Genomic DNA, 27582 nt, shown 5'->3' on the forward strand with positions numbered 1-27582 from the left:
TGAAAATGGGAAATAAAGTGATCTACAGACTTCTAAAGTGGAAAATAATAAATGTACATCCAGCATTTCAGGATTTTAATTACAGAGCAGGATTTCCTAAACTGCTTTCAAGAACAGTAATACTCAGAGCATATCTGCAGAATTATTAATATATTGTTTCGTTTCTCTTCTGTGCTTTTTTGTCACCAAGGCACTATATAAGAGAAATGGCACCAATGATTATTGATGCTGATAAAATCAACTCTGCAGTCTATTTTTGGTCAAACATAGCTATGTATTCCTTGTTTTTGTGTTTCATTGTACCATTTATTACTGGTCATTTATTATCAAATGAAATAGATTTCTTGAAGATCCTCTCCTAAAAATAATATATGGTGATTCTTAGATTGTAGTATATAAATAAATTAAGTTCCATAACCAAAGAGTACAGTGTGAAATGACAGGAGGGCAATGTATGAGGCCTACCTTTGAGGCACCAAAGTATCACAACATGAAGCAGCTGCAGTGACACTTCTAACCCCCTTATCTGAGGGAAAAAAGATTGTCCCCCACACCTCTGAGCTCTATAAATGGTAGTGGTGATGACTGGATAGAGCATGAATGCCCACTGTCCACACCATCCTTGCAGATTCTTCTTCTCTCTTTATCCTTCTGAGATTAAAATAAAAAGTAATGTAAAGAGAATATAAATAAATAAAGTGGATTGAAGAGTAGAAAACCAATAGGTCAAACAAATAGGATAGAGTTAAACCGTGAAAGCAGCCTCATATTGGGAGGCAAGAACCGCCCGGATAAAGAGAGAAGAAGAATCTGCAAGGATGGTATGGACAGTGGGCGTTCATGCTCTATCCAGTCATCAACACTACCATTTATAGAGCTCAGAGGTGTGGGGGACAACCTTTTTTCCCTCAGATAAGGGGGTTAGAAGTGTCACTGCAGCTGCTTCATGTTGTGATACTTTGGTGCCTCAAAGGTAGGCCTCATACATTGCCCTCCTGTCATTTGCTACCTCTAGTGTTTGAATTTGATATGCTAACATGCTATGCATTATGGGGCATCTCAGATCATGCCTCATAATGCATAACACAATAACATGCTAAATTCAAATACAAGAAACAACAGAGGGTGGACAGAACCACCATAGGTGCCCACACCTCCTGTGCCTCCTGGTTCCATGCTTCTCCAGTGGTCATGCTCCTCCCCCCAAGATACATCTTTGGATCCAAGTTCTGTTGGATCTGAACCCCCTGCCAGTAAAAACTCAGACTCATAGATCAATGGGATCTGTTTTTATCTCCCAGTTAATGGATGGGTTTTGGGGTCTCCAAGTCCTGAAGTTTCTGGGAGATTTCCCTGTAAGCCAGTACAAAAGTGCATAAAAGTTTTGTGAATTCTTAATTTTTATCAATACTCATAAGATCACAAGAAATGGGCTGTGCTCCCTTTCTGAATCTTTATCATAGTGTTTTTGGGGATGGTGATACTTAGTTTTAGTGGGAGTTGCAGATGCTCTGCATTCAGGATCAGGCCCTCTGACAGAAAACGTATATCTGGTATCATTCTGACTCCATCTTACTGCTGCATATTGCCGATGAGTGTTGGCAAAGCAGGAATCATGTCCTGTGGTCATTTAAAGTTTGTTCCTCTCTGGTTAATTCTTCAGAAGACCAATGATAGCTCATAAAGGGGAAAAGGTGCCCGGGGCCATCTCTGCAGGAAAGGCTTCTCCGTGACAGCATTATTGTTTTTCAAAGGAGGAAGCAAGTCACCAAGACCTTGCTACAGCAGTACTTGGTAGCCGATGCCATCCCATGTGTACCTTTTCTGATTTGCTGTATTGACACACAGAAGTGAAAAAGTCACTCCACTGTAATACTTTGCCTTACTTGTCCTGAAAGAAAATGTTAACCTTTAGGAAGTTTTATAGAACTTTCAGCTCTAAGGGGAGTTAGGTTAGACAGTGTTATATATTTTTTTTATTTATAGCATACATTCCTACTAGCAGGAGATTCCCCTTTGAAGAATAAAATCAAGGCTCTGAAAGATTTTCTCACAGTTGCAGCCCTGCTTGTTCCCATTTGTGCTGACTGTTGAACATGACATGCATTTCTTATTCTAAGTATTTATATTTGCAAACTAACATGTCAGATACTAGAATCAAAATTTACCATCACAATGATTTTCTCTGGTTTTGTTATTGTCTCTCTGGAAGATGGCGTAGACACCAATATCTTTGTAATGTGCAATATTGTTTGGGTAGTTCATTTTATATCAGGACATAGACGCTCATATTTCAAGTGTTACTGTTTATTAATATTCCACACAATGGCTGATGCACGGCATAAATGTCAAAATTGAATGAACCAGGCAAGAAGTAACAAGTCAATAAATAGAACAAGTTCAAAACAACCTTCCCCTCTTGATATAATTTCTTTTATGAAGTAAAAAGCACCATAAGAGTCAAACCACATCACAGTTGAAGTCAGTTTCCCCCAGTCAATGTAGTGCTCGGTAACAGGGTAGCTAGCCCCTTAAATGAAATTGGGCCCACCGCTCCTGTTCCAGTCCAAGTTCTCTCTAGTTTTATGGAATAAGGAGGATGGGGCTGCCCCTAAGAGTTATAAATGAGAGAGAACAGGAAGACTATAGAGTGCAGAACTAGAGTTCAGGGAGCAAGCTGGGGGTTTCTAGAGAAGTACAGTGTGCTTAGCAGAAGACATGGGCTGAGAGCTGCAGGGAGGGGATATACCTGAAGGAGGAAGCACTGAATGTTTCCCTAGTTGAGCAGCAGAGCCAGATCAGGCTGGTGAAGGCAGGCAGGTGGTGGCAAGTGGGGTGGGCGTCACCTATAAACTTTCCTGACCTGACAGCCATTTTCTAGAGAGGGCTGAGAGCTGCAGAGGGGGATCTCTGAGCCAGGGGTGAAAGTAATATTAAATTCTGAACAGCATGGGGGCCGGCTCTGGCCCTCAGAAGGGGTGGGGCCTCAGGCAGAAGGGGCGAGTCTGGGAGATCAGCCTCCCCCAGCCAGCCCATCCGCGCTGTCTGATCCCCGCTGCCTGGGGCTCCGGCAGTGATTTAAAAGGACCCTGCGCTCCAGCCGCTGCTGTGGTACCGATGGCAGCGGCCAGGAGCCCGGGGCCCTTTTAAATTGCTGGCCCCGGGGCAGCTGCCCCTTTTGCCTCTCCCCACCGTATCGACGGCTGGGGAGGGGGCGGCAAAAGGGGCAACGATGTTAAAATGCTGCCGACATGTGGGGGGCAAGGGGCAGCGATGTTAAAGCGCTGCCAGGGCAAAGGACCTTCCTTAAAGTGCTGCTGCAGCAGCGCTTTAACATCGCTGCCCCTTCCCCCCCACAGCAGTGGCCCTGCCAGTAGGGACCCTATCAGCAGGGCCGCTGAAGGGGGAGGCAAAAGAGGCAGCAATGTTAAAGCGCTGCTGTGGCAATGCTTTAACGTGGGCTGTGTATGGGCCGGTACCAACTTCTTACCAGTACACCGTACCGGCCCACTTTCACCCCTGGTCTGAGCTGAAGCAGAGAAAGCTGAAGACTGGGGAGTGATGGAGGGATGAGCCTGCCCATGTCTCTGGGTCACTAGAACCAAATGTGAGAATGTAACAGGATGGAGAATTGCCCCAGTTGGAGGGCTTGGAGTGACACATCGTGAGAGGTCCCAGGGAGTCTAAAGAGAGAGTTGTATTTAGTGTGTTGATGGACCGTGCAGACTTGAAAGACTGAATGTACTACCTGGACTGAGTTGGAGAATTCTGGATTATAGTTCGCAAAAAGAAAAGGAGGACTTGTGGCACCTTAGAGACTAACAAATTTATTTGAGCATAAGCTTTCGTGAGCTACAGCTCACTTCATCGGATGCATCGGAGCTGTAGCTCACGAAAGCTTATGCTCAAATAAATTTGTTAGTTTCTAAGGTGCCACAAGTACTCCTTTTCTTTTTGAGAATACAGACTAACACGGCTGCTACTCTGTAACCTGCATTATAGTTGTGGGACTTCTGTTATGGTGTATGTGCACAGGGCTTTTTTTTAATTTTATTTTTATTTTTTGTAATGAACCCTGTGGGCTATTTATACTTGCAATGTTTGAATAGAATTACTAGGGCCACTGAAAGAGAAAAACGGACCTGGAGATACATGGGTAGCAGCCTGTCCTACAGCACAATATATATGTTTAACAAAGGAAAGTTTTTAATTAAAGAAACAGGACTTGACTTATGTTTAAAATTCAACTGTTCAAATAGGCAAAAGTCAAAATGCAGGCCCTATAAGAATGGCCATACTGGCTCAGACCAATGGTCCATCTAGCCCGCTATCCTGCCATCTGACAGGGCCAATGGCAGGTACTTCAGATGGAATGAACAGAACAGGGCATTTATCAAATGATCCATACCCTGTCATCCAATCCCAGATTTTGGCAGACAGAGGCTAGGAATACCTAGAGCATAGGGATACATCCCTGATGACCCTGGCTAATACCCATTGATGGACCTATCCTCTATGAACTTATCTAATTCTTTTTTGAATCCGGTTATCATTTTGGCCTTCACAACATCCCTTGGCAACAAGTTCCACAGATGGACTGTGGATTGTGTGCAAAAGTACTTCTTTTTATTTGTCTTAAACCTGCTGCCTATTAACTTCATTGGGTGACCGCTGGTTTTTGTGTTATGTGAAGGAGTAAATAACATTTCCTTATTCACTTTCTCCACACCTTTCGTGATTTTAAAACCATCTACTACTTTACAACTGGATTCACTAGCATGGACCTATCCACCTGGGAGGAACCCCAGTGAGGTCACTGCACCAGCAGATCTAGTTGCAGGCGTGACGTTGCACTCCATATGTTTATGGAAATATGCTTATAAGTGTAAATATGATGTAACTGGAATATGCTTTATGCAAAAGGTGTCTTGTAAGGTATCATTGCAAAGCTTATAATCTACTATGTGTGTTCATCCTATTTGTATGCATGTATCATTCTTGTATCTGAAGCTAGAAATATGAAATATAACTCTGAGGTCATATTGTAATTATGCAAAGTGTGGGCCATTAATGGTGGTTTAAAAGATAGATGGCTCCCAATGACTAGGACAGTTGGTTGTAAATGGTCTGTTTACTTGCAAATCTTCCTGGGTGCGTGCGGGCCAGCCCTAGAAGAATGAAGGCTGGGGTCTCACAGGACGTGACCATGTCACCTAGTAATGAAATCCATCTTGAATCTGGTATTTTTCCATTTAGAAGGAGGGGTGGGGTCCAGAGAGACAAAAGATTCCCGCCTTGTGCCAAAGCTATAAAAGGGGGTGGAACAGAACAAAGGGGCTGCCAGTCATGAGAAATCCCCTAGTTACCAACTGAGCTGGAACTAACAAGGACTGTACCTGGGGAAAGGATTGGGCCCAGACTAGGAAGGAGTCTAGTTTGTGAAAGAAACTCATTGGAACATCTCTGAAGGTGAAATTTTACCTGTAAACAGTTTCTTAATGTATTAGGCTTAAACTTGTGTGTTTTTTCTTTATTTTCCTTGGTGACTTACTTTGTTCTGTCTGTTATTACTTGAAACCACTTAAATCCTACTTTTTATACTTAATAAAATCACTTTTGTTTATTAATTAACCCAGAGTAAGTGATTAATAGCTCGGGGAGCAAACAGCTGTGCATTTCTCTCTATTAACTGTATTAACTTTATACAGAGTAAAACTGTTTTTATTTGGGGTTTGGATCCCATTGGGAACTGGGTATCTGGGTGCTGGAGATAGGTAACCTGCTGAGTGGTTTTTAGTTAAAGCTGCAGCTTTGGGGGCGTGGTTCAGACCCTGGGGCTGTGTTGCAGCAGGCTAATGTGTCTGGCTCAACAAGGCAGGGTACTGGAGTCCCAACCTGGCAGGGAAAATTGGCTCAGAGGTAATTTCAGCATGTCTGTGACAGTCCCAAGGGGGGTATCTGTGACTGAACCCATCACAGCAGGATCACAGCCTAACCCAGTTAGACTGGGGAGACACTAAAGATCTTTCTGTATTTTTTTTTTCTTTCACAGTTACCAAAATTTGCTGCTTAATTTATATCACTCCTTTAAAATTTGCAGCTGTTGTTCTGTGGTATTATTGTGTGTTTTAAAATCTTTCTTAATGGGATGAGAAAATAGTCTCACCTGAAGAAGGCCTCAAACACAATCTCTTACTCTGTTAGAAAGATCTAAATGACCCAAATTACCAAAACAAAATCTAGAGAACAAACCCCTAATTACCTATTTCCAGCCCATCCAATTATGTCGAAGTAGACACAAGCAGGTGGAATCGCCTTGAAATTCTCTTTGGCTAACTCTGATTGTCAGCCTGGTAACCTTGAAAATGAGGGTATTACAATGACCAACCAGCTTTATGTTTGCCTTATTATGAAAGAGAATTTTTCCTGGTCCCTCTTCTGGTCTGGCTCCTCTTTTGTTCTGGGTAAGCTCTTGGAATAGAGCTAATACAGAGGGCAGGACTGTACTCCTTTTTTTCAGGAGAATCCTTGGCAGGCACTGTACTCTTTTTTTTCAGGAGAATCCTTGGCAGGCACTATTGTTGTTGGGAGGCTGGACTCATTGCCAGAATCAGCATAGATTATAGGTTTCTGTTTCTCCCAAAGTAAAATGAATCAAATACAATGTAATGAGGTGTTTGGGCGCGATCATGAAGGGGCTAACCATCCCTGACCTACCATTGACTTCATCTCAGTAAGAAGCTTTCTCTTTGTTGTCCTTGAGATTTGCCTCCAGAAAACAGCCTCTCTCCTCCTGGCTCTGGGAAGAGGAGTGAAAGACAGGGAGGAAAGTACCTTATAATAAGTGGTCCATCTCCTTCACCCAAAATATGTAAAACCTCAAAATCCTCTTAACAATAAAGGGAATAAACTCTCAAAAGTGGAGCTGGAAGAGAGGTGGTGGAAAGAGCAGGATCAAATGTTTGTTTGCTGTTTGAAACACTTGGTGGTGATCTAGACTTATGTATCAAAATTACAATTAAATAATGTTAAGGTTGTGACTAATTCACAAAAGCAAAGAAATGCACAATTAAGGAGAAAATGTACCATATGTCCTCCAAAACCAAGGCATATTGCAGCCATTAAGAAAGACATAAAGGAGACACCCTGTTGTGGTTATGTGTTCTGAGACATGTTGTACACTTCCATTGTAGCTATTTCCTTGCCTGTGTGAGCTTGTGCCTTTGTTTAAATATAGTTGGTGTGTAATATTTCCCCCTGTTAAAATAGCGTTTTCCATAAACTTACTGTTGGATCAGATGCAATTGTTGTTAATGAATGAGGAAACCCTTCAGCAATCTTAATTAACATTGTGAATGTAAAACTATCCTAGAGAAAGGGGTACAGATAGTTTTATTGTAAAACTGTCAGCAGTGCAGGACAAAGTGTTTGCTGGTTGCATAAACTCTTATTCATGGACCTCTCTGTGCTGAAATGGTTCCAATACTTTATTTTGGACCAGTCTCAGAGGTTTGTGATGAGCAACTACTTGCATCTTGGGTCTTCACTTGAGGAATTCCTCAAGGCTCAGTCCCCTCCCCCACATCTTCTTTATAACTTATATCAAAGCATGGGAGGATATGAGGTGACAGCATACGTTCAAAGTGACCAGCATGTGGATGGTATCTACCTCGGCACTTCAACATCAAACATAATCACTGGGTGGCTGGCCCCTTTAAAAGAAGCAGGTCCAGGCCCCACTGCTAGAACAAGAACTCCCAGTTTGGCCAATTAAGAGGGCAAGACAGCACCTAGGGCTATAAAAGTCAGTAGTCAATAAGGAAGGGGAGCAAAAGCAGCAGGAAGTTCCCTGGGAGAGGTTCTAGAGTCCTGGGTAGGCCAGAGGGAACTTGTTGAAGAAAAAGTGTCTCCAGGCAGAAAGCCCTGGGAGATGGTGCTCAGTTAAAAAAGCACAGAAGAATCTTGCAGTAGGCCCTGAAGCAGGTTATGGGTGCGGGTAGAAGAAAGCACTTTGAATACTTGTCGGCGTCTATAACATCTATCAAGGGCCTCGGCACTTCAATTGTCAGGATAGCCTGCTGACTTGGGATCCTCCTGAATGCCTTATTATTATTTTTTTAGGCCCAAATAACTGCAGCTGCTTTAAAAAACAAAACTTTTCCATTTACAGCTGGCTAGGTGACTGCACCCTCTTCTATCAGAATCTGATTTGGCCACTGTATGCACTCATGACCTTTAGTTTTTCAGGAATGGACTCTCTAAACCAGTGATACTCAGATTGAGGCTCCGGAGCTACAGGTGGCTCTTTAATGCATCTCCTGTGGCTCTTTCCAGCATGTGATATTAAAACACTGTGTTTGATTAATGTGTGTTTTGGTTAACAATTAACCAATTAGATACTTTTACTATGTTATTAACCAATTGTAGTTGATAAAATAATACTTGGTCAGTCATTTTGCTGTGAGAATTTTATTTTTATATATAAATATTTCCCCAGTCATACTGTTTACATCTGAATACATAATATTATAATAAATGAAACAAAAAGTTCACACTACTGTGGTTCTTTTGGGTAATGTTGATTGCTAATTTGGCTCCTGAACCACTGAGGTATCACTGCTCTAAACCTGAAGTCAATCTGGGCATTGCGCTATCTTGGCAGTTATCCCATAAGTGTAGAACTCACTCCCAGAATACACCTGTATAATTATCGCTCTTACCACCTTCAGAACAAAATATCAAAAGAGGGAGGTTGTCTTCTGATTTTTGCTTTCCCACAATAATAATAAAACTGAGGGGGAAGGAAACTAAAATGTTACCATGAAGCTGAGTGACACACAAAAACATAGACAGATATGTAATGAAGCTGCTGAATCATTAATAGGTGCTACTCTCCCTCCTTAAAATGACCTGGAGTGAAGGGACTGAGCCAAAGGTTTTTCTCGAAAGGGCAGCAAGCCAGATCAGTATCAAGTCAATAGAAGCACTATATAAGCTGAAGAGAGAATCAGGCACAGTGAGAGAGATGGTGGGGTGGTAAGGAAATGGGATAGACTGATGCCAGTAAGCTGCTGGGAACTGGCTGTGGAGGAAAAAAATAGGTAAACGGACCTGATGGGTAGTTACAGTTAAATCCTGGGAAAACAGAAGTTGAGGAAAGAGGCCAGCCCAGAGTAGGACTGAGAAGGTGAAAGTAGGTTGGTAGGCGGTCAACAGCACACCTGCATGATGGCCAGGCTGCTCCTGAGAATCAGTGGGGATAGTGCTTGAGGAGAGTGGTCTGAGCAGTGAGCCAAGGATCTGAGCCAGCAACTAGCTGAAGGAGAGCAATAATCAATGTCTGGGAGCAGACTTGCTTATACGTCTTAGTGTGGTATTATGTATTGTCACCCAAAAAGCAGAAATCATCCATCAAAGGACACAGACCAAAACCACACCAAAGAAACCATGTGATGAGCTCCCAACACAACACCACAATGCAATAGGTAAGGAAGAACAGGCCTGTGAGAATGACAGTCTAAGGCTATGTCTACACTAAAATGTGTGACTATTCTACCCCCCTGAGCAACATAAGTTATACTAACATGAGTTTGTGTGTACAGCTCTCTTACTGAGGTAAATGCATCCGATGAAGTGAGCTGTAGCTCACGAAAGCTTATGCTCTAATAAATTTGTTAGTCTCTAAGGTGCCACAAGTACTCCTTTTCTTTCTGCGAATACAGACTAACACGGCTGCTACTATGAAACCTGACGTAGCTTATGCCACTCATGGAGGTGGGGTTTTTTATGCTGATGAGAGAGCTCTTGCCTGTCAGCATTGAGCATCTTCACCATATGCACTGCAGCAGTGTAGCTGTACTGGTACAGCTGTGTATAGGTGTGCATAGATATGGCCTAAGATACTGCTGTGTATAGATATGGCCTAAGACTATCTCCTCCCCAAACAGCAGTGGACTTAAAAAGAGACTATTTCCTAAATTTGTAGGTTGGAAATTCTCTGCTCTCATTTGCAACTAGCATCTTATAGTTGTGCCTACAATCTTTGCATCCTTTCTTTCCTGCTAATCTAGTAAAGAAACATCTTACTTTATAGATTGGTTTATTTTGGGGGACTTTCAAACATAGGTATTATTGCAGAATCAGGGCTAAGAGTTTTAATTAGTAATCTTTTTCTGTAGCGCATTAAACTAAACTAGATTTAGCAAGTTTTGGTCCTGCTTCAGAAGTAAAGCAGCACTGGGTGGTAGTGCACTTGGCTAAGCTAACAGGTAAAGAAACTAAACCTAGCTGTTTTATTTGAAGCAGCCCAAGGTGTTCTGAGAGATTTGGCAATGTAATCTAATTCCCTTTCGGGTTGTTCCTTGACACGTTTGGTGCATCGGTTCCGGCAACTAAATTACGGGTAAGTCAGTTCCAAAATAAAGCCATCTGTGTCCCTGCACATGTTGCAGTGTCACAGCTGAAACTTCCCAGCCGGATTCTTTACAGCGGCCTCGACCCTGCACCAGCGGAGTCGCCGGAGCTCCCCCAGGGGGCTGAACGAGAGGCGGAGCACATCCGAACGGCAGGATCACGCGCCTCCCAAGACTCCTCCCCCTGGCTGGGAGCGTCGTGAGTGGGCGCAACCAAGGCTGGGGGCAGGGAGGGACTTGCCGCTTTCCCCTGTAAAGGGAGCACTTCCCCCTGCTCCCGGCCGCACCACTTACAGCCTGTCTCAGGCTGAGAGCTCTGGGTAGGAATGTACCATGATCGCACGGGAGGGGGAACGGAATGTGTAACGAAGAGGACGCGTTTAAAGCAGCCAAGAGGGCGCTCCCTGTCAGTGGAGCCGCTTCTCGCTAAGCGGAGCGATGGGGTCCCAGTGTTGCTGGGGCTGCTACCCGCAATCGGAGGAAGGCGGGGCAGTGGCAGGGAGGCTTATCTCCCCCTCTTCGCGACTGGGATGGGCTGGCCCCACGAGCCGTCACGCCCCCTCTCCCTCGCGGTGGTGAATGTTCTTCTTGGACCGCTGCCTCCGCTCGCTGCTGCTTCGTCCGCGGCCAGGGCTCTGGAGCCGCCTACGCGCAGGGACCCGACATGTCGGTGGCATTCGCGGCCCCGAGGCAGCGGGGGAAGGGCGAGATCACGCCGGCCGCCATCCAGAAGGTGAGGGAGGGGCCAGGCCCGACTCGGGGCTGCTTCCGGCTCGGCCGGGGGGGCGGCGACTGGCGGGGGCTGGGAACACAGTGGGCTGGAGGGTAAAGGGCAAGGCTGTGGCGCTCGGGGCGAGAGGGTGGGGGGGAGACTGCGGAGGGCCTGGGGGTGCAGGAGTGGGGGGTGGAAGTACCTTTCCCAGATGTGAAAAAGAGCCCCCTGTGCCTTGAAAGCTTGTCTCTCTCACCAGCAGAAGTTGGTCCAATAAAAGGTATTACTTTCTCTCTCCTCCTTCCCCCCCTAATACCACGTCTCTCTAATTGGGGTAATATGTCGGACAACTAGCTCTATGCATGAGTCGTATTCATTAGTTAACTGTCATACTTCACCTTTTTGGATAAGTAATCTTTTATAACTTTGGCCTTCGTCTAGTGCTTATTGATGAGATAAGTCAAATCTGCAGCTTCGAAATCTAGTTTGTTTGTTTGTTAAGATCTTGCACATTAATGAAGTGGGATTATGGTTTGAGTAGAGGGTTGGGACTCGGGGTGTTTCTCTAGGGACTGTTTTAGGCACTGCCGCTACCTTGGTATGTGCTTGTGTAAGTAAACAAGAGTTGGGGTGGGAAGGAAGATGCGTGTATTTAAGGTTATGGCTATACTAGCACTTTTGTCGGTAAAACTTTTGTTGATCAGGGGTGGAAAAAAAACACACCCCTGACTGACATAAGTTTCACTGACAAAAACGCTGATGTGGACAGCGTTATGTTGGCAGGAGACACTCTCTTCTCATGCCTACATAGCTACTGCTGCTCGTTGGGGATGGTTTAATTATGCAGTCAGGAGAGCGCTCTTCCATGGCATAGAGCGACTACATGGGAGATCTTACAGTGGCGCAGATGCAGCGGTACAGCTGTGTCACTGTAAGATCGGTAGCGTAGACATAGCCTCAGTATATCTTGTATCTGCAAAATAGTTTGTGTATAAATATAGAATTCTAACACTGGCACAGTTAAGGTTGCACGTGCAATTTTAACTGTCGTTCCTTGACTTCTGTTTGCTTAATTGTACAAGTTCAATATTCTTTACATAGGAAATGTTTCAAAAATCTATTTTAGGGTCTTGTAGTACTACCCATCACTAGTATCTGAGCACCTTTCACATAAAATCGATAATCGTTAATTCCTTAATGGTCTCAATGGAATCTCTGGCAGTGGCTCTTCTCTGTTTTTGGGATAAACATCAGATACCTCCAAAATGGTGTCTTGGAACCGTAAGAATGAAACCCTAATTTTCCACAAAATGGGTTTCTTGTGATGAAGTGTACCTCTTTCATTTTTGTGACTATAAATTTTTTTTAACTAAAAAGTAAGTTAGCTACACATGTATTCACAATCCTGAATACTTCTAAAATGTGATAGAGAAGAGTTGATATAATTTTTCTATACTCACAGAGTGCAATTGTGCTAAAAGCTCATACATTAATCAAGTCTAATTTTAAAGTGAGGTCTATTTCAAAGTAATGTTCAATTTTCTGTCCATAGCTATTGATATTCTTTTTAAATCACTAGCATTTCATAGTAGGGGAGGGAAAACTTTTTTGTTTAAGCTATTTAAAACTAATTTCTGTGCAGAGACCAAACTTGGAAAATGCCACAATTTCCTATAAGTTTCCAAATCTTTCAAGGGAAGAATAGGAGTTAGAAAGAAAATGTTTTTGCAGCCTTAACTATAGCAGTGACTTAAATCCAAAACCCTAAACTAAAAGCCATAAAACAAATAGAGAATTAAAATAGGAGGAGGAGGGAAAAGTTCTACAAATGATGTCTGTTCAAAACAAAATAAGAAACAATTTTTTTAAAAAGCACTTTTTCGATGGTGTTGTGGATGGCAGAGATTGGTCTCACTTTTAGTTCACTTACATCAAAAGGGTGTGAAACTTATTCCTGACTTCTGTTTTATTATTTCAGATGTTGGATGAAAATAACCATCTTATTCAGTGTATAATGGACTATCAGAACAAAGGAAAGACCTCAGAATGCTCGCAGTAAGATTTTAATCTAATTGTATTTTGTACCTGGTGATATCAGTAATTTAACTGGAAACCCAATCTGTTTAGATCAGCTCACTGGATAATTGTGCTAGCGAACATACAAAAACACTGCTAATGATAGTGCACCTTTGACTTTAAACGAGTATATGAATATCATTAAAATTTCCTCCTCTAGAAATATTGGAAGGCTGGTTTTAATTTATTAGTATACACTTGCAGTAATGTATGGTAAAAATTAAGGGATTTAATAATAATATATAGACTTTTCTGTTGTGTGTCAAGTGTTTTAATTACTTTGGGGGAGGAGTTAGCTTACATGCTTCAAACCTTCCTTAGTAATTCAAAGTAGTAGGGAGAGGAGCTGACACTATTTTGAAGGCTCTGTTTGCGGACATATCCAAGAACTTCGTACTCCTCCACCTATCCCAAATATCTTCTGAAAAGGCCATGTATCATGACAAGCCTGATGTTTGGTGAGGAAGGGTTGGATGCATCATCCTCTAGAGTGAGCCAATGCTGATCTTTCAGTTAGAAGCATTCCAACACAAATCTGAATGCATTAACTTAATGGTATTTGCAAGCATGGCTAGGCCAAGAGTTAAGGGCATGGTGTGATCATGAGCTGCTTTCTGCCAGTAGACCAGCTCTCTTTCCTGTCTGGGTTGCTCCACGTCCCCAGGTGAGCACCATCCCAAAAAAGGATTATGCTTGTACCTCTACATGTAAACTTTAAGTGTGAAATTGACTTCTGATTTTCACTCTGTCTTCTTTCACTCTGTCTACTGGGGAAGCACTCTGTACAAGGCCTTCTGTGCTCTGTGTCACAATGTGGCCAAATTCTGCTTCAATGTTAATTTATTATATTACCATTAAATATACTTCATTCTTATGCCTCTTGAACAATGAATTCTGCAGCAAAATGCTGAATTCTGTGGTATCTTGGAAAATTGCCAAATTCCAGTGTCGTTTAGCCATGGGGTCCTGAGTGAGATGACTGAGGTTGTCCACCCCATAAGCCATGTTTGAGGTTTTTTGCACACTCCAGTAGATATTGGCTTATAACCTTAAAAGCATGACCAGATTATTTTTGCAACCAAGATTAGAAACATAATTTTCCTTTAAGAAAAGGAAGTTAAGATACTAGAGCACTATTCTGCAGCAAGGATTGACTTCTGTGGTAAATTTTGCAATTGTGGAATACATGGGGCCCTGATTATATGCTGCTTATTCCGATTATATGATTGCTATATAGATATGATCTTTTGTTGCTGGGTGCATGAGAAGGAGAGAGAAATGAGCTGTCTATCACTAATACCTGCTTCAGGCAGCATCAAATAGTCATGTAGGGGCTCATGCACAACACGTTTCCTAGGTCACTCAATTGGAGCAGGACATGAAACAGACAAGAACAAGGTAACTGTGTTGCTGCTTCTGTCATAGTTACTAGGAGAATGTGCCTGAGTGGTTCCAGTACTTTTACAAGGGAATTGCCAAAACATGGTGGGAAGTGAAATGTGGGAAGTTTGGGATTGCTATAACTATCCCCATAATTTCTTGATGTACTGAACTCAGTTCACTGTGCCTATGTATATAAATTAAAAGGAGGTGAATTTAAATATTATTGTGGTGTTAGCTTTTTTTGGACCTGTCTTGCTCTGTTCATTTTGATAGGTATCAGCAGATGTTGCATACAAACTTGGTCTACCTAGCCACTATAGCAGACTCCAATCAAAACATGCAGTCTCTACTACCAGCAGTAAGTACCTTTGTAAAACCCTATAAACTGAGGCAGTTTTTATGTGGGCTCTTGATACTGTGAGAAGGTAATTGGAGATGGCCCAAAGATTTGAACAGTTGAGTTCAGCTCCCCCTGGCTCGGAAAAGTAAAGTCTTTTCACATAGCTCCTTGGGACCAATAACTAACACTGCTGGAGTCCCTTTGCTTTCACATGTTATGCTAGATAAAGAAAGATTGGTGTTGTGATAAAAGTAGCACCCAGATGCCCCTTGTGTAACTCAATGGAAAGCCCCTGTATCTCCTCAAGTCAGGATTCCTGAAGTAGAAGAGTAGTTATCCAGCTAACGTAGCTGGTTCTTACACCAGTGGTCCTCCCACCCTCCAGCCTTTCTTTGTGGAGATGGGGGAATGTTCATTTCTAGAGTGTGTTGCTCTCTGCAGTCTCGGCTGTTATAAGTTAAGTCAGCCCCCAGCTGGCTCTATCCTACTCCAGGACTGAAGCTGGGGCAGACTGGCTACCTGATGTCTTCTACCCTTTTTGGGCCAGTATGTGATTATGTAACTAGACCATATCATGGCAACGCACAGGAGTCAACTAAGATTGCATAGGCTAATTTACCTTGGCCATTTCCTGGATGTTCAGTGCTTCAGTTTCTAACTCTGTTAATTGAGCATCATTTTTATATTGTTTTAATCCTGTGAGTATGTACACTTGCAACTTTTTTCAGTTGAAGTGTTAACTCTTCCTGTTTGCTCTTTAATCTAGCCATAGTTAACTGACCTGACTTCTGCCATAGTAAGGGAAAGGAAGGAGAATGAAGAATGTTGATAATAATATAGTAGCCTGCTACCTCTTAACTTTCCATGCCAGTCTTCCACATAACATAGCCCCAATCAGAAAGTCTTATTAAGTCATTAACCCACTGCAGGGGGTTCACTGCATTTCTGGTAATGTAACTCTTTGAAATTAATATACAGTTGAAGCTTTTTCCAATATGTTTTGTTTACCTTCTGTAACACAAAGGTAAACACACATCCCTTGCCAGATACAGTTTTAGTTGATGAAAATAGATACATTATTATTTCTTCAGGCTCTGGAGAAGTGTGCTCTCATAGTGCAGCATCCCTACAATTGAGTACCTAAAGGGTTGAGTTGTGTTCAACTCAAACCACTGCCTCTCTAAGCTTTTTTTGTAAAGCTACCCTTGTAATATTCTATTGGAAAGGTAAAATTTTAGCCTGACTAGAGCCACTCTAATTATGAGGTCTGTGTGTAGGAGGAGATTAATGCATTAACCCCTTTCATTTCTGGAGACCTATTGTAGATTGGTAACTTGGTTCTGGTCACAAGTGGAAATGAGTTTGACCTAATCCTGGTCCTTAGTGGACGCTTCCCTGTTTGCACAACTGGATGTGGTGGTGGCGTGCACTCAGGAAAGAGGACTGGGATAAGAGGGGGTTTGCAGGTCAGGACTGAGGTGCATTTCTAATGATGTGTGGGGAAGCTTCCACAATGTGCCAATTTCTAACTAATGTTTTTTTTTTCTTTTATGACTGCTACACTTAGGGGGGAAAAAAACAACTTCTTGGTTGCCATTTTTAAAAAACTGATCTATATTTAATTTGATTCTGTAAAAACAAATGTAAGTTCATTCTCCCATAAGTGGATTTAAGTTTTCAGCGAAATCTTCAAGGGTTTGGTTTGCTGTGTGGTAACTTGACCAGATAATGGAAAACAGTTCACTCAATATTCACTCACATTTTTACAAATATGTCTGATGCTGAATAAGGTTGTTGTTTTTAGGACTGATTAATTGCCGTTAACTCACACGATTAACACAATTAGTTGTGATTAAAAAAATTAATCACAGTTTAATCGCACTGTTAAACAAAAGAATACAAATTGAAATTTTATTAAATACTTTTGGATGTTTTTCTACTTTTTCAAATATATGGACTTCAATTAAAACAATACAAAGTGTATGCTGCTCACTTTATATTTTTTTATTACAAATATTTGCACTGTAAAAATGAGAAACAAAAGAAACAGTATTTTTCAATTCACCTCATGCAAGTACTGTAGTGCAATCTCTTTATCATGAAAGTGCAACTTACAAATGTGGATTTTTTTTGTTACATAACTGCACTTAAAAACAGAACAATGCAAAACTTTAGAGCCTACAAGTCCACTCAGTCCTACTTCTCGTTCAGCCAATCGCTAAGACAAACAAGTTTGTTACAGGAGATAATGCTGTCCACTTGTTGTTTACAATGTCACCAGAAAGTGAGAACTGGCATTTGCATGGCACTTTTGTAGCCGGCATTGCAAGGTATTTATATGCCAGATATGCTAAACATTCGTATGCCTCTTCATGCTTTGGCCACCATTTCAGAGACATGCTTCCATGCTGATGATGCTTGTTAAAAAAAATAATGCATTAATTAAATTTGTGACTGAACTCCTTGGGGGAGAATTATATGTCTCCGACTCTATTTTACCTGCATTCTGCCATATATTTCATGTTATAGTAGTTTCAGATGATGACTTGACGCATGTGGTTCATTTTAAGAACGCTTTTGCTGCAGATCTGACAAAACACAAAGAAGGTACCAATGTGAGATTTCTAAAGCTAGCTACAGCACTCGACCCAAGGTTTAAGAATCTGAAGTGCCTTCCAAAATCTGAGACGGATGAGGTACATGGTACATGCTTTCAGATGTCTTAAAAGAGCAACACTCCGATGCGAAAACTATAGAACCTGAACCACCAAAAAAAGAAAATCAGCCTTCTGCTGGTGGCATCTGACTCGGATGATGAAAATGAATGTGTCAGTCTGCACTGCTTTGGATTGTTATCAAGCAGAACCCATCATCAGCATGGAAACATTTCTTCTGGAATGGTGGTTGAAGCATGAAGGGACATAAGAATTTTAGCGCATATGGCATGTAAATATCTTGTGACGCCAGCTACAACAGTGCTATGCGAATGCTTGTTCTCACTTTCAGGTGACGTTGTGAACAAGAAGCGGGCAGCATTATCTCCTGCAAACATAAACAAACTTGACTGGCTGAACAAGAAATAGGACTGAGTGGACTTGCAGGCTCTAAAGTTTTAAATTTTTATTTTTGAATGGTTATTCTTTGTCCTTAATTCTACATTTGTAAGATCAACTTTCATGATAAAGAGATTGCACTACAGTACTTGTATTAGGTGAATTGAAAAATACTATTTTGTTTTTTACAGTGCAAATATTTGTAATCAAAAATAAGTCTAAAAGTGAGCAGTGTATTCTGTTATAATTGAAATCAGTATATTTGAAAATGTGGAAAATATCCAAAAGTAGTTAGTTAAATGGTATTCCATTGTTGTTTAACAGAGCGATTAATTGCAATTAACTTTTTTTAATCGCTTGAGAGCTCTGGTTGGTTTTTTTTATTATTATTATTTATTTTATTATTTCAAATTTTTAAGAACTAAATAGTCCCAAATTTAAAAGACGAGGCAATAACTTTAGCCAGAAAAGCTGGGAAGGTTTTAAAAGAATCAAGGAGGTGTAGTTTGACACAAGAGGCATGTATTTCACACTTTTATTTATTTTATTTATTTAAATTTTCTTCTTGGTCTCCCATCCAGGAACAGACTATCACCCTTATCTCTTAGGAGTGAAGGAGTGGTGCTCCTGGAATGGGGGAGGAACTTCTACTAAGGGGATCGAAGGGGGTGAAGTAACACTTTTGCTGGCTATGGATCAAGAGGTGCCGATACAGAGGTCAGGGGAAGTGATGATGACCTATCAAGGCCCCTAGCATCTTTGCAAACATCATAAAATGCTGAATTATTAAATGACAATGATCTCAGTGGCATGAAACTTCCATTGCTCACAACAGCAAGGCAGATGTAGGAAAGGAAACCCCTCATGTGGAACCCACTCTTCTCCCCCTCCCCCAGTCCCTTGATCTGATGGAGGAAGGAATAGCAATGCTTTAAAGTGTGGGGCCACTCTTGGATATCCTTTCCACTTGACTTTGGGGGCATCAAGCATGGTAGAATTGACCTCTGGACTCTGCTGCCTTTCACCTGGACACTTGAAGTGATCCTCCTCTATTTACTGGACAGTGGTGGACGGTAATATGGCTGTGTAGTCCAGCACCACATGGGGTGTGTGTGAGGCATGTGTAAAGAGTGGGATGGGGTCTTACATTGGAATGTGATCTATGAACAGAGGCCCAAGATTGCTATTTCCTTCCCAAGATAGGAAGAAGGGCAGTTGGAAAGCTGAGTGACAAGCAATGGTGAGCTAACCCAGCTTGGCTGTAGGAAATGAGTGAGTGGGGGACAGAGAGATACCGAAACGATCCCTAGCTGCATCTCTTAAAACTCTAATAAGAGTAAGAGTAATGCTCAACCAGTCACCAACCGGTCGATCGTGATCGACTGGTTGATCCTAGAAGAGCTCCCAGTTGATTGCGATCTCTGGCGGTACAGTGTGGCTGTGCTAAGGTAGATTCCCTTTCTACCCCAGCCCCACACTGCTCCCAGAAGCTGACAGCGTGGCCCTGGGGGAGGGGGGCCAGGGGTCTCCCTCTGTATGCTGCCCCTGCCTGCAAGCACTGCCTCCATAGCTCCTATTGGCCGGGAGAGCTGCAGGGGGGTGCTTGCAGAGAGGGACAGTGTGCAGAGCAACATGCCCCCTGCGCAGGGGCACACTGGCCCCTTCCAGTAGTGGAGTGGAGCCTGCCTTAGCCTCGCTGTGCCCGCCGCTGACTGGGAGCCACCACAGGTAAGTGCTGCTCAATGGGAGGCTGCACCCCAGCCCTGAGCCCCCTCCAGAGCCAGCACCCCATACCCCCCTCCTGCACCCCAACACTCTGTTCCACCCCTGCCCCAGGCTCAGCCCAGAGCCCACTCCTAGACTGCAAACCTCTCGGCTCCAGCCCAGAGCCTGCACCCCCTCCCAACTCACTACCCCAGTCCAGTGAAAGTGAGTGAGGGTGGGGGAGAACAAGTGATGGGGCTGGAATGGAGTAAGTGGGGCAGGGTCTTAGGGAAGAGGTGGGGTAGATCCTGGGTTGCCCTTAAATTCAAAAAGTGATCTTGGGCGTAAAAAGGTTGGAGACCACTGGGGTAGAGGTTTACAAAAAAACAAACTTCTTGTCTTTGTCAAAACCTGACTGTTCAGCTCCTTGAAAAAATTAAATGGAACTCTTCTTCTGCTCTTCTTTTTTTTTTTTTTTTTTTCCCTCAAACTTTTAGGTGCAGCCCTTTCCCTAATTGTTTGTTTGTTTGTTTGTAGACAATCTGGAATGTAGAATACAGAGCTAGAGGTCCTAGCACACGCAGTCATTGCCCCTTTCCTCTTCTATGCAGGGAATTTCACTTCATTGCATACTTACCAAAGCAGCATGCACCTGCCCAGTTTTAAAACTGCCATAACATCAGTCCCTTTAACGAAGTAGAAGATAAACTATATATTCTGCATTTGGAGTGACACACTTTTCCTCAAATAGAAGGTATTTGAATTTCTAAAGTGGCAAGAAAAACCTTGAAACTAACTAAAATCCATTTATCTTCCTCGTCCCATATTAAATGGTGGAAAGAGCTTTAATAAAACAATAAGAAAAAGGTGTGTGTTGTGGAAGCATGAGAAACTTGACTCCTGAAGCTAACACATTTTTGGGGGGGATGTGATGTGTAATCATTTCATGCCTGAAACTTAGTCAAATATGGAATTCTGCTTATAAAAGAACAGCAGTACAGGATCATTGCTGTTATATAAGTGCAAAAGGCTTTTTGAACATAGAGTGGTGGTTTTCTTTTTCCAAAAATCCAGACCACAACAGCAGCTACTGAAATACCAGTTGCTTCTAACATAACTTCTTCAAGAAGAGAAACTACTAAGGCTACAAGCAGCACCTCTATAAACTGTTATAAGTTTCTCAGCTCAAATTAATGATTGTTATATTGGATAAAAAGCTGTGGCAGTCAGATATGTATTCAGTCCTTTCATAGGCAAGAATGCTTTGGTTCTAAAAGCTAGTGTTAATATAATGCAGTCTTGTATTCATATAGTTCCTCTTCAGGCAGAAGGATCTTGGGCATCTCTAGGAGGTGCTTCATCTGAATTTAAATATACCAACTTTTTGCATAGAATGTATCCATACATAGCAGGACTCCAACATTTTAGGACAGAAGGGGAAGAATAAAATTCTGCTCACTGAAAATTCTGTATTTAAATTGAATGTGGAAATTGCCTAACCTGCACATTCTAGTCAAGTTATAGTTTTAAGATTACTGCTTTATAAAAACCATGTTAGGATTCTGAAAAGAAGACTACAGTTAGTAAACTATTAGATTCTAATAAATGTATTGTAAAGATCTAATCAGTTAAGGAACAAAACCTGAAATATAGTTTTAAAAACACAACCTTGAATAAGCAATAACCAGATCTGACCCTATATAGCTAGTAAGGTCTGATAATATTCTAGGTAGTATAGCATAAATTTAATTGGGTTTGTATCTGTGCTGTGACTAGCAGTCGTGATTGTAGTAGGGTAGATGTTGATATGTATGGTTTAAAAACAGAAATGGATAAGGTACGTTAGCCTCTGGTATGGTGGTTGTTATTCCTTTGGCAGAGGCTATCAGCTTTTTATAAAATACTTTTAAGAAGTCATAAAATTCACTGGTTCTACCCCGTTCATTCAGCTTACAAATAGCTGAGAACAAAGGGAGTAATGGTGTGGTTCATGGCTTCTCTCCCTGGGTATTCACTGTTGAGTCAGAAGGCAGGACACAATTTCCAGTAGGTGTTTTTCTTAACTCTCTCTATCTCTCTGTTTCAAAGCTTTTCTAAGAGCAGTGTAAATAACCTTTAAAAAAAATTTACTAGAGGGAATGCAATAACCTGAGTATGAAGAATGCTGGATAATAAAATGAAACAAATGATGTATAACAATAACATGCTTAAAATATAACCTGCATGAAACATGAATTTGTATTCTGAAAAAGGAAAGAAAGGGTTTCAATGTATTACTATGATGGATGGTGGAGGGTGAATGTATTTGCATCAGTACAAAGTCCAAGGAGCAGTTCTTAAACATAGAAGTACCAATACTGTTAAATGCTTTTAAAAACCCACAGTGCTAAGTTAGATGCTGCTATTTAGCAACAGATGGTGTTAAAAAAGGAGAATGGGCAAAATATCAGGATAGCTCAAAACAAAGTAGTGTTCCTAATGTATTCTGAACGAGCAAGTGAGGAAGCAGCCTTGCTCAGAGGATATTTCAATAATCAAGCCTCATGTTGTATATCTGTTGATACTGTATAATTATCCATATAATGCTAATTAAGAAATCAGTTACCTTTCCCTGAGACCCGAGGAAGGATTAAATCATGTATGATGCTCAGATTCTTCACTCAAAGCTCCCAGTGAGCAGGGAAACTTAGGGGTAAGCCTCTTTATTCAGACTGTCTCTTAACAGTCAGATTTATCTTGATAAGGTAGAGGATGATGATTCTGGCACATCCAAGGTGCTGCTGTAGAAATGCAATCGTTTTGTAAGAGCAGAGACTGAATTTGAATTCCCCATGTGTTTAGCAGGGATCTCATCAAGAGCATTTGTATTTATTTTGCACAGCTTGATAGCCAGGATCTCTCCAGGTGCGTTACCACATTTCAAATCTTTTGTTTATGACACATAATTGCTCATGGTTACATACTGACTAGTGTCTAGATACAACTGGAACTGCTAGCTATATCCTTTAATCATCAGAGCAGCAGCCTATGGTCCAATTGTATTAAATCCTGCTGAGGGACCAGTGTGTTTGCAATGGCTAGCTGATCCTGGTCTAAAAGCAGCAGGAGATAACCTTTAGTAATTTTTCCATATATTTCATGGTTCTGATGCTGTATGACTTTACACTCTTTGTAGGGTCAAAAACTATAGTTACATATGACTTCATATTTAAATGTATGATTTAGGTATGTTTTCCAAAAGAGCACTAGTCTATTACAAACAGCTGGTCAGATTGCTTTGGCTGAGTGGGGAAGGAGAATACTTCAGCTGTTAATCCCAGCAAACAGCAAAACTTCTGTCATGTCAAGACAAAAAATGAATTTATGAGTGGTAAAGGACTTTTGAAAGACTTTAAAAAACAACAAGAAGCCTCTAGGCAACATCAAAGATTCTTATAAACCAGTGGTCACCAAGCGGTAGACTGAGATCGTCAGATACTCCACAATCAACCAGTCGATCACGTAGAGTTGCTAACCCTCCTGCGGCCAAACAAGGAGATTGGCTGTTAACAGTCTGGCGGCACAGCAGGGCTAAGGCAGGCTCCCGCACCGTTCCTGGAAGTGGCCGGCATGTCCCACTGTGGTTCAGGGGGAGAAGGGGGCAGGTGGTCTCTGCGTGCTGCCCTTGCCTTCAGGCACTACCTTCGCAGCTCCCTTTGGGCAAAAATGGGGAACCTTGGCCAATGGAGCTGCAGGGACAGTGCCTGCAGACGGGCAGCATGCGGAGCCACCTGCCCCTCTCTCCCCCAGGAGCCGCTGCTGGACATACTGGATGCTTCTGGGAGCAGTACAGGGCCCGGGCAGGCAGGGAGCTACCTTAGCCCCATGGCGCTGCCACCCGAGAGTTGCCTGAGGTAAGCAGTGCCCAGCCAGAACCTGAACCCTCCTGCACCGCAACCCCCTGCCCCAGCCCTGAGCCCCTTCTCGGAGCCTCCACCCTAACCCCCTCCCTAGTCCTGAGCTCCCTCCTGCACCCAAACTCCCTACTAGAGCCTGAACCCCCTCTTGCACCTGAACCCTCAGCCTAGAGCCCGCACTCCTGCCCTAGAATGGTGAAAGTGAGTGAGGGTGGGAGAGAGAAAGTGACGGAGGGAGGTGGGATGGAGGGAACAAGGCAGAGCCTGAGAATGGGTGGGACGAGGGTGTTTGGGTTTGTGTGATTATGATTATTTCTACATTTTCTTTGAGGTAGATCCTGGATTGCACTTAAATTCAAAAAGTGATCTTATGCTTAAAGTTGGAGACCACTGCTGTAAACTGAGTTTAGTGGGCCCCTCATTTACCATTTGGTGCCTGATTATCTGCTGTGCTATACCAGTTTTATGCTGGTATATCTCTGTTGGTACTAGTATAGTTACACTGGTATAAAGTGGAGAACTGGGCCTGCTGTGTTTTTAAAAACTCAAACCTTCATCATCCAGCCTATGAGTTAGCTCAGGAATACCATGGACTCCCAGTATTCACCAGTTTGTCCATTCTGCTTCAGAGAGCCTTGTTTTCTCTAATCACTAAGATTCTAAACCACTGTCTTAAATCTTGTCTTCATGCTCTGGCCTATGTGATCTTAAATTCTTCATTAGTAATCATGGAGTCCTGCACAATACCATCAAAACATTTGTATAATAAATCTATTTCTGCGGATATCTTAGACCTTATCTACGCTATAAGAGGTGTGCCAGTATATCTACACCAGCAAACCCTCCCAGGGGAGTAGCATCATATACAGTAGTAAAAGAACATTTTTTTGTTATAGCTTATGCCAGTTCCCTGAAAGAAATGACCTGTACTGGCTCAACAGCTTCTTTGCTGGTATAACTGCCTCTACCCTAGGGCTTTTAGTGGCAAAGCTGCTTTGGTTAGGGATGGGATTTTTTTTTAATTTTTTTTTTTTGAACACACATATGCTTTCCCCCCAAACAACTGACCCTCACCCCCATGCCAACAAAGCATGCATAGACCCAGACCTTAACCTGAGCAATAGCCTTCTTGATACCCCAAGAAGGAACTACACAGTTGCATAGCAGAAGGTACCTGTTCTAAGGTTACATGTGTCTTGAAGAAAGCCTTTTTAAAAACAGGTTTATTCTAGGTGGACAAGATCAGTTTTTTTAAAAAACACGTGATCCACCCATTTTTCACTGCTGTCATGGAGTAGTACCCCATATACACATCCAGTTCTGCGTCTCAAGTGTGCCCTAAGTTCGCTTATTGTATGTAGCAATATAATTGTCTTGAAGTTTAAATATCCTGTATACATTTTATTCATAACAGCTGCATCAAACAGCAGATTAGTGCTTAAAATATAATCATAAACCAGTTGTTATCCTGATTTCATCCTGTTTTTCACAGCAGAACTGGTTGCGCTACAAACATTAAAAGTATTCTAATAAAGTTCTTCTGGTTGGTCAACTGATTTTAATGAAGAAATATTTTACTGTGTACATGTTGAACATTCTATCCAAATATTTAAATCAAAGTTCTCTTTTGATATTAAAAGTATTAATATAAAATCAGGCTGGAAAGTGGTGGTTGTTCTTCCTTTGGACTTACTTACCACTAATATCACTTTTCAGTAAGATTATCAGCAGCAGTGTGATGATAAATTACACTTGTAATTAAACTTTATTTTCGCAGCTACATGTGGTCACACATACTTTGTTATATGGAAAAAAAAATCACATTCTGAAAAAATGGATGCTGTTTTTTTCCTAACACTTCCACTGTTTTTCTTTGAAAGTAGCAGAATGAACATAACTATATTTACATTTCTTTCACATTTTTGCTTATTCAAATCTCAGAAGTTCAGCCCTTTTGTCATCTTATTTCCCACTCTCACACCTCAGTAAGTCTCAGCAGATGCCGTTGCCACCTATCAATAAAATAAACAGAGTCTGCGATATTAGCAATAGACTGCAGGTTAGGGTAGCTCACAGGATGGGAAATCTTATATTACAGAGAATTGTGCTTCAGAGACCTGAACACACATTATTAAATCCTGATTTAGTTCCGTTTCTCTTCTGCCCATAGGAGGGTGGGGGAACATTTGTTTACATTGCATATCAAACAATAATAATAAATCCTAAAATGATTACAGGAAAAACAAGGTTTCCAAAGCATACTTTAAAATATGCTTTTGCATTCCCTACCGATTAGCAATAAAGTGTTTTAGCAGGATTTAGCAATGCTTACTTTCTCTCCTACATGTTTTAACGCTTCCAGAGTCTCTGCTATACTTATTCTTATATCTCAGTCCTGTTTTACTTTGTCAATAATCTGCAAACAAGTATTTTGTCCTTTACTGGCAGCAGGAAGGCTATCGTAATTTTGATTGATATGAGCCAGGGTCATAGTCGAAAATTCCAGACTTGCATTTGTTTGCTGCTTTGCTTCTGTCCTGTATTAAAACCCTGAAGAAAACCTCACTACAACTTTGAAAAGTGCTGCATGACTGTTGGCGTGAGTGCACAGCTCAGAACGACTTTTGGCTTCTCTAATTTACTGTTACCATATAATTTAATAGATTCCAGTTTGTAATTGGAAAAAAAATCAACATGGACTCTAATTCCCTTCTGCATATAATCCTGAAAAAACCCTTCCATGCCAAGCAGCCTTCATCTTATTCTCTCCAGATCTGATCTTCCACACTAAGACTAAGTATGAGATTGACTGGGCATCACGTTGGGCCAGTCTGCTTTTCAAAGAAAAAATTTAACTTAGAAGATGTTTAATGTTTTAGCCTTTCAGTTGACTTCAATATGAAGTCAGTTTGTATTTAAGTTCTTTCTGTTTGGTGTTTTAGTGTCTCTTACTGGAAGTGGTCACGATACTTATTGTTGATATAACTTATGAAAGAAGTATTGAGGCCATTCATCTGGTTTTAAAAAACAGGACATTATAGCTTAATATTAAGCAAAAAGGTTTAATACTTAATAGAAGGAAGGAACAGTCCGTTGCACACATACAAAAATAAATTACTTCCTAGGAAGGAGTACTGCAGAAAGAGATCTGGGGGGTCGTAGTGGATGACAAGCTAAATATGAGTCAATAGTGAACAATGTTGCAACAAGAGCAAACATCATTCTGAGATGTATTAGCAGGAGTATTGGAAGTAAGACAAGAGAAGTAATTCTTCTGCTCTACTCCATGCTGATTACACCTCAGCTGGTGTAATCACATTTCAGGAAAGATGTGGAGAATTTGGAGAAATTCCAGAGAAGAGCAACAAAAATGATTAAAGGTCTAGAAAACGTGACCTATGAGGGAAGATTGAAAAAATTGGGTTTGTTTAGGCTGGAGAAGAGAAGACAGAGAGGACATGATAATAGTTTTCAAGTACATAAAGGTTATTACAAGGAGGAGGGAGAAAAATTACTCTCCTTCACTTCTGAGGCTAGGACAATAAGTTATGGGTTTAAATTGCAGAAAGGGCCACTTAAGTTGGCCATTAGGAAAAACTTCCTAACTGTCAGGGTGGTTATGCACTGGAATAAATTGCCCAGTGATGTTGTGGAATCTCCATCATTGGAAATTTTAAAGAGCAGGTTAGACAAACACCTCTCTCAGGGATGGTCTCTAGATAATACTTAGTTCTGCCATGAATGCAGGGGACTGGACTAGATGACCTTTTGAGGTCCCTTCCAGTCCAACAATTCTATGATTCTATTAATCTGATGACTGGTTAAATTATTACTGAAGCAGGCTGGAAAGTGTTTGGCTACCTGTTGAATAAGGTCCCACTATTTGTAGTATCACGTATAGGAACGTGGAGGTGGTCCATCTAATTCAGTATCCTTCCTCTGATAGTGGCCAGTGCCAGATTCTCCAGAGGAAGGTGCTAGAAACACCATAACAGGTTTCAGAGTA

At 41.7% G+C, this 27582-nt stretch overlaps 1 protein-coding gene across 6 annotated transcripts in view; it reads left to right on the forward strand.

Moving 5' to 3' along the window:
• The first annotated feature begins 10701 nt into the window (after positions 1–10701).
• SS18 (SS18 subunit of BAF chromatin remodeling complex) overlaps positions 10702–27582 on the forward strand; it is a 66102-nt gene continuing 49221 nt past the window's right edge. The window contains exons 1-3 of one of the 6 annotated variants that reach the window (XM_038390459.2): positions 10702–11145; positions 13103–13179; positions 14857–14941. In XM_038390459.2, the coding sequence (XP_038246387.1) occupies positions 11077–11145; positions 13103–13179; positions 14857–14941 (231 nt within the window). In that variant the 5' untranslated portion in view covers positions 10702–11076. Of the gene's footprint in view, positions 11146–11185; positions 11405–13102; positions 13180–14856; positions 14942–18750; positions 20435–27582 lie in introns of those variants that run through there. The other 5 variants (XM_038390456.2, XM_038390460.2, XM_038390461.2 and 2 more) reach the window with 5 other exon arrangements.

The sequence above is a fragment of the Dermochelys coriacea genome, chromosome 2, assembly GCF_009764565.3.
Source record: "Dermochelys coriacea isolate rDerCor1 chromosome 2, rDerCor1.pri.v4, whole genome shotgun sequence".
In the NCBI taxonomy this organism is placed as follows: domain Eukaryota; kingdom Metazoa; phylum Chordata; order Testudines; family Dermochelyidae; genus Dermochelys; species Dermochelys coriacea.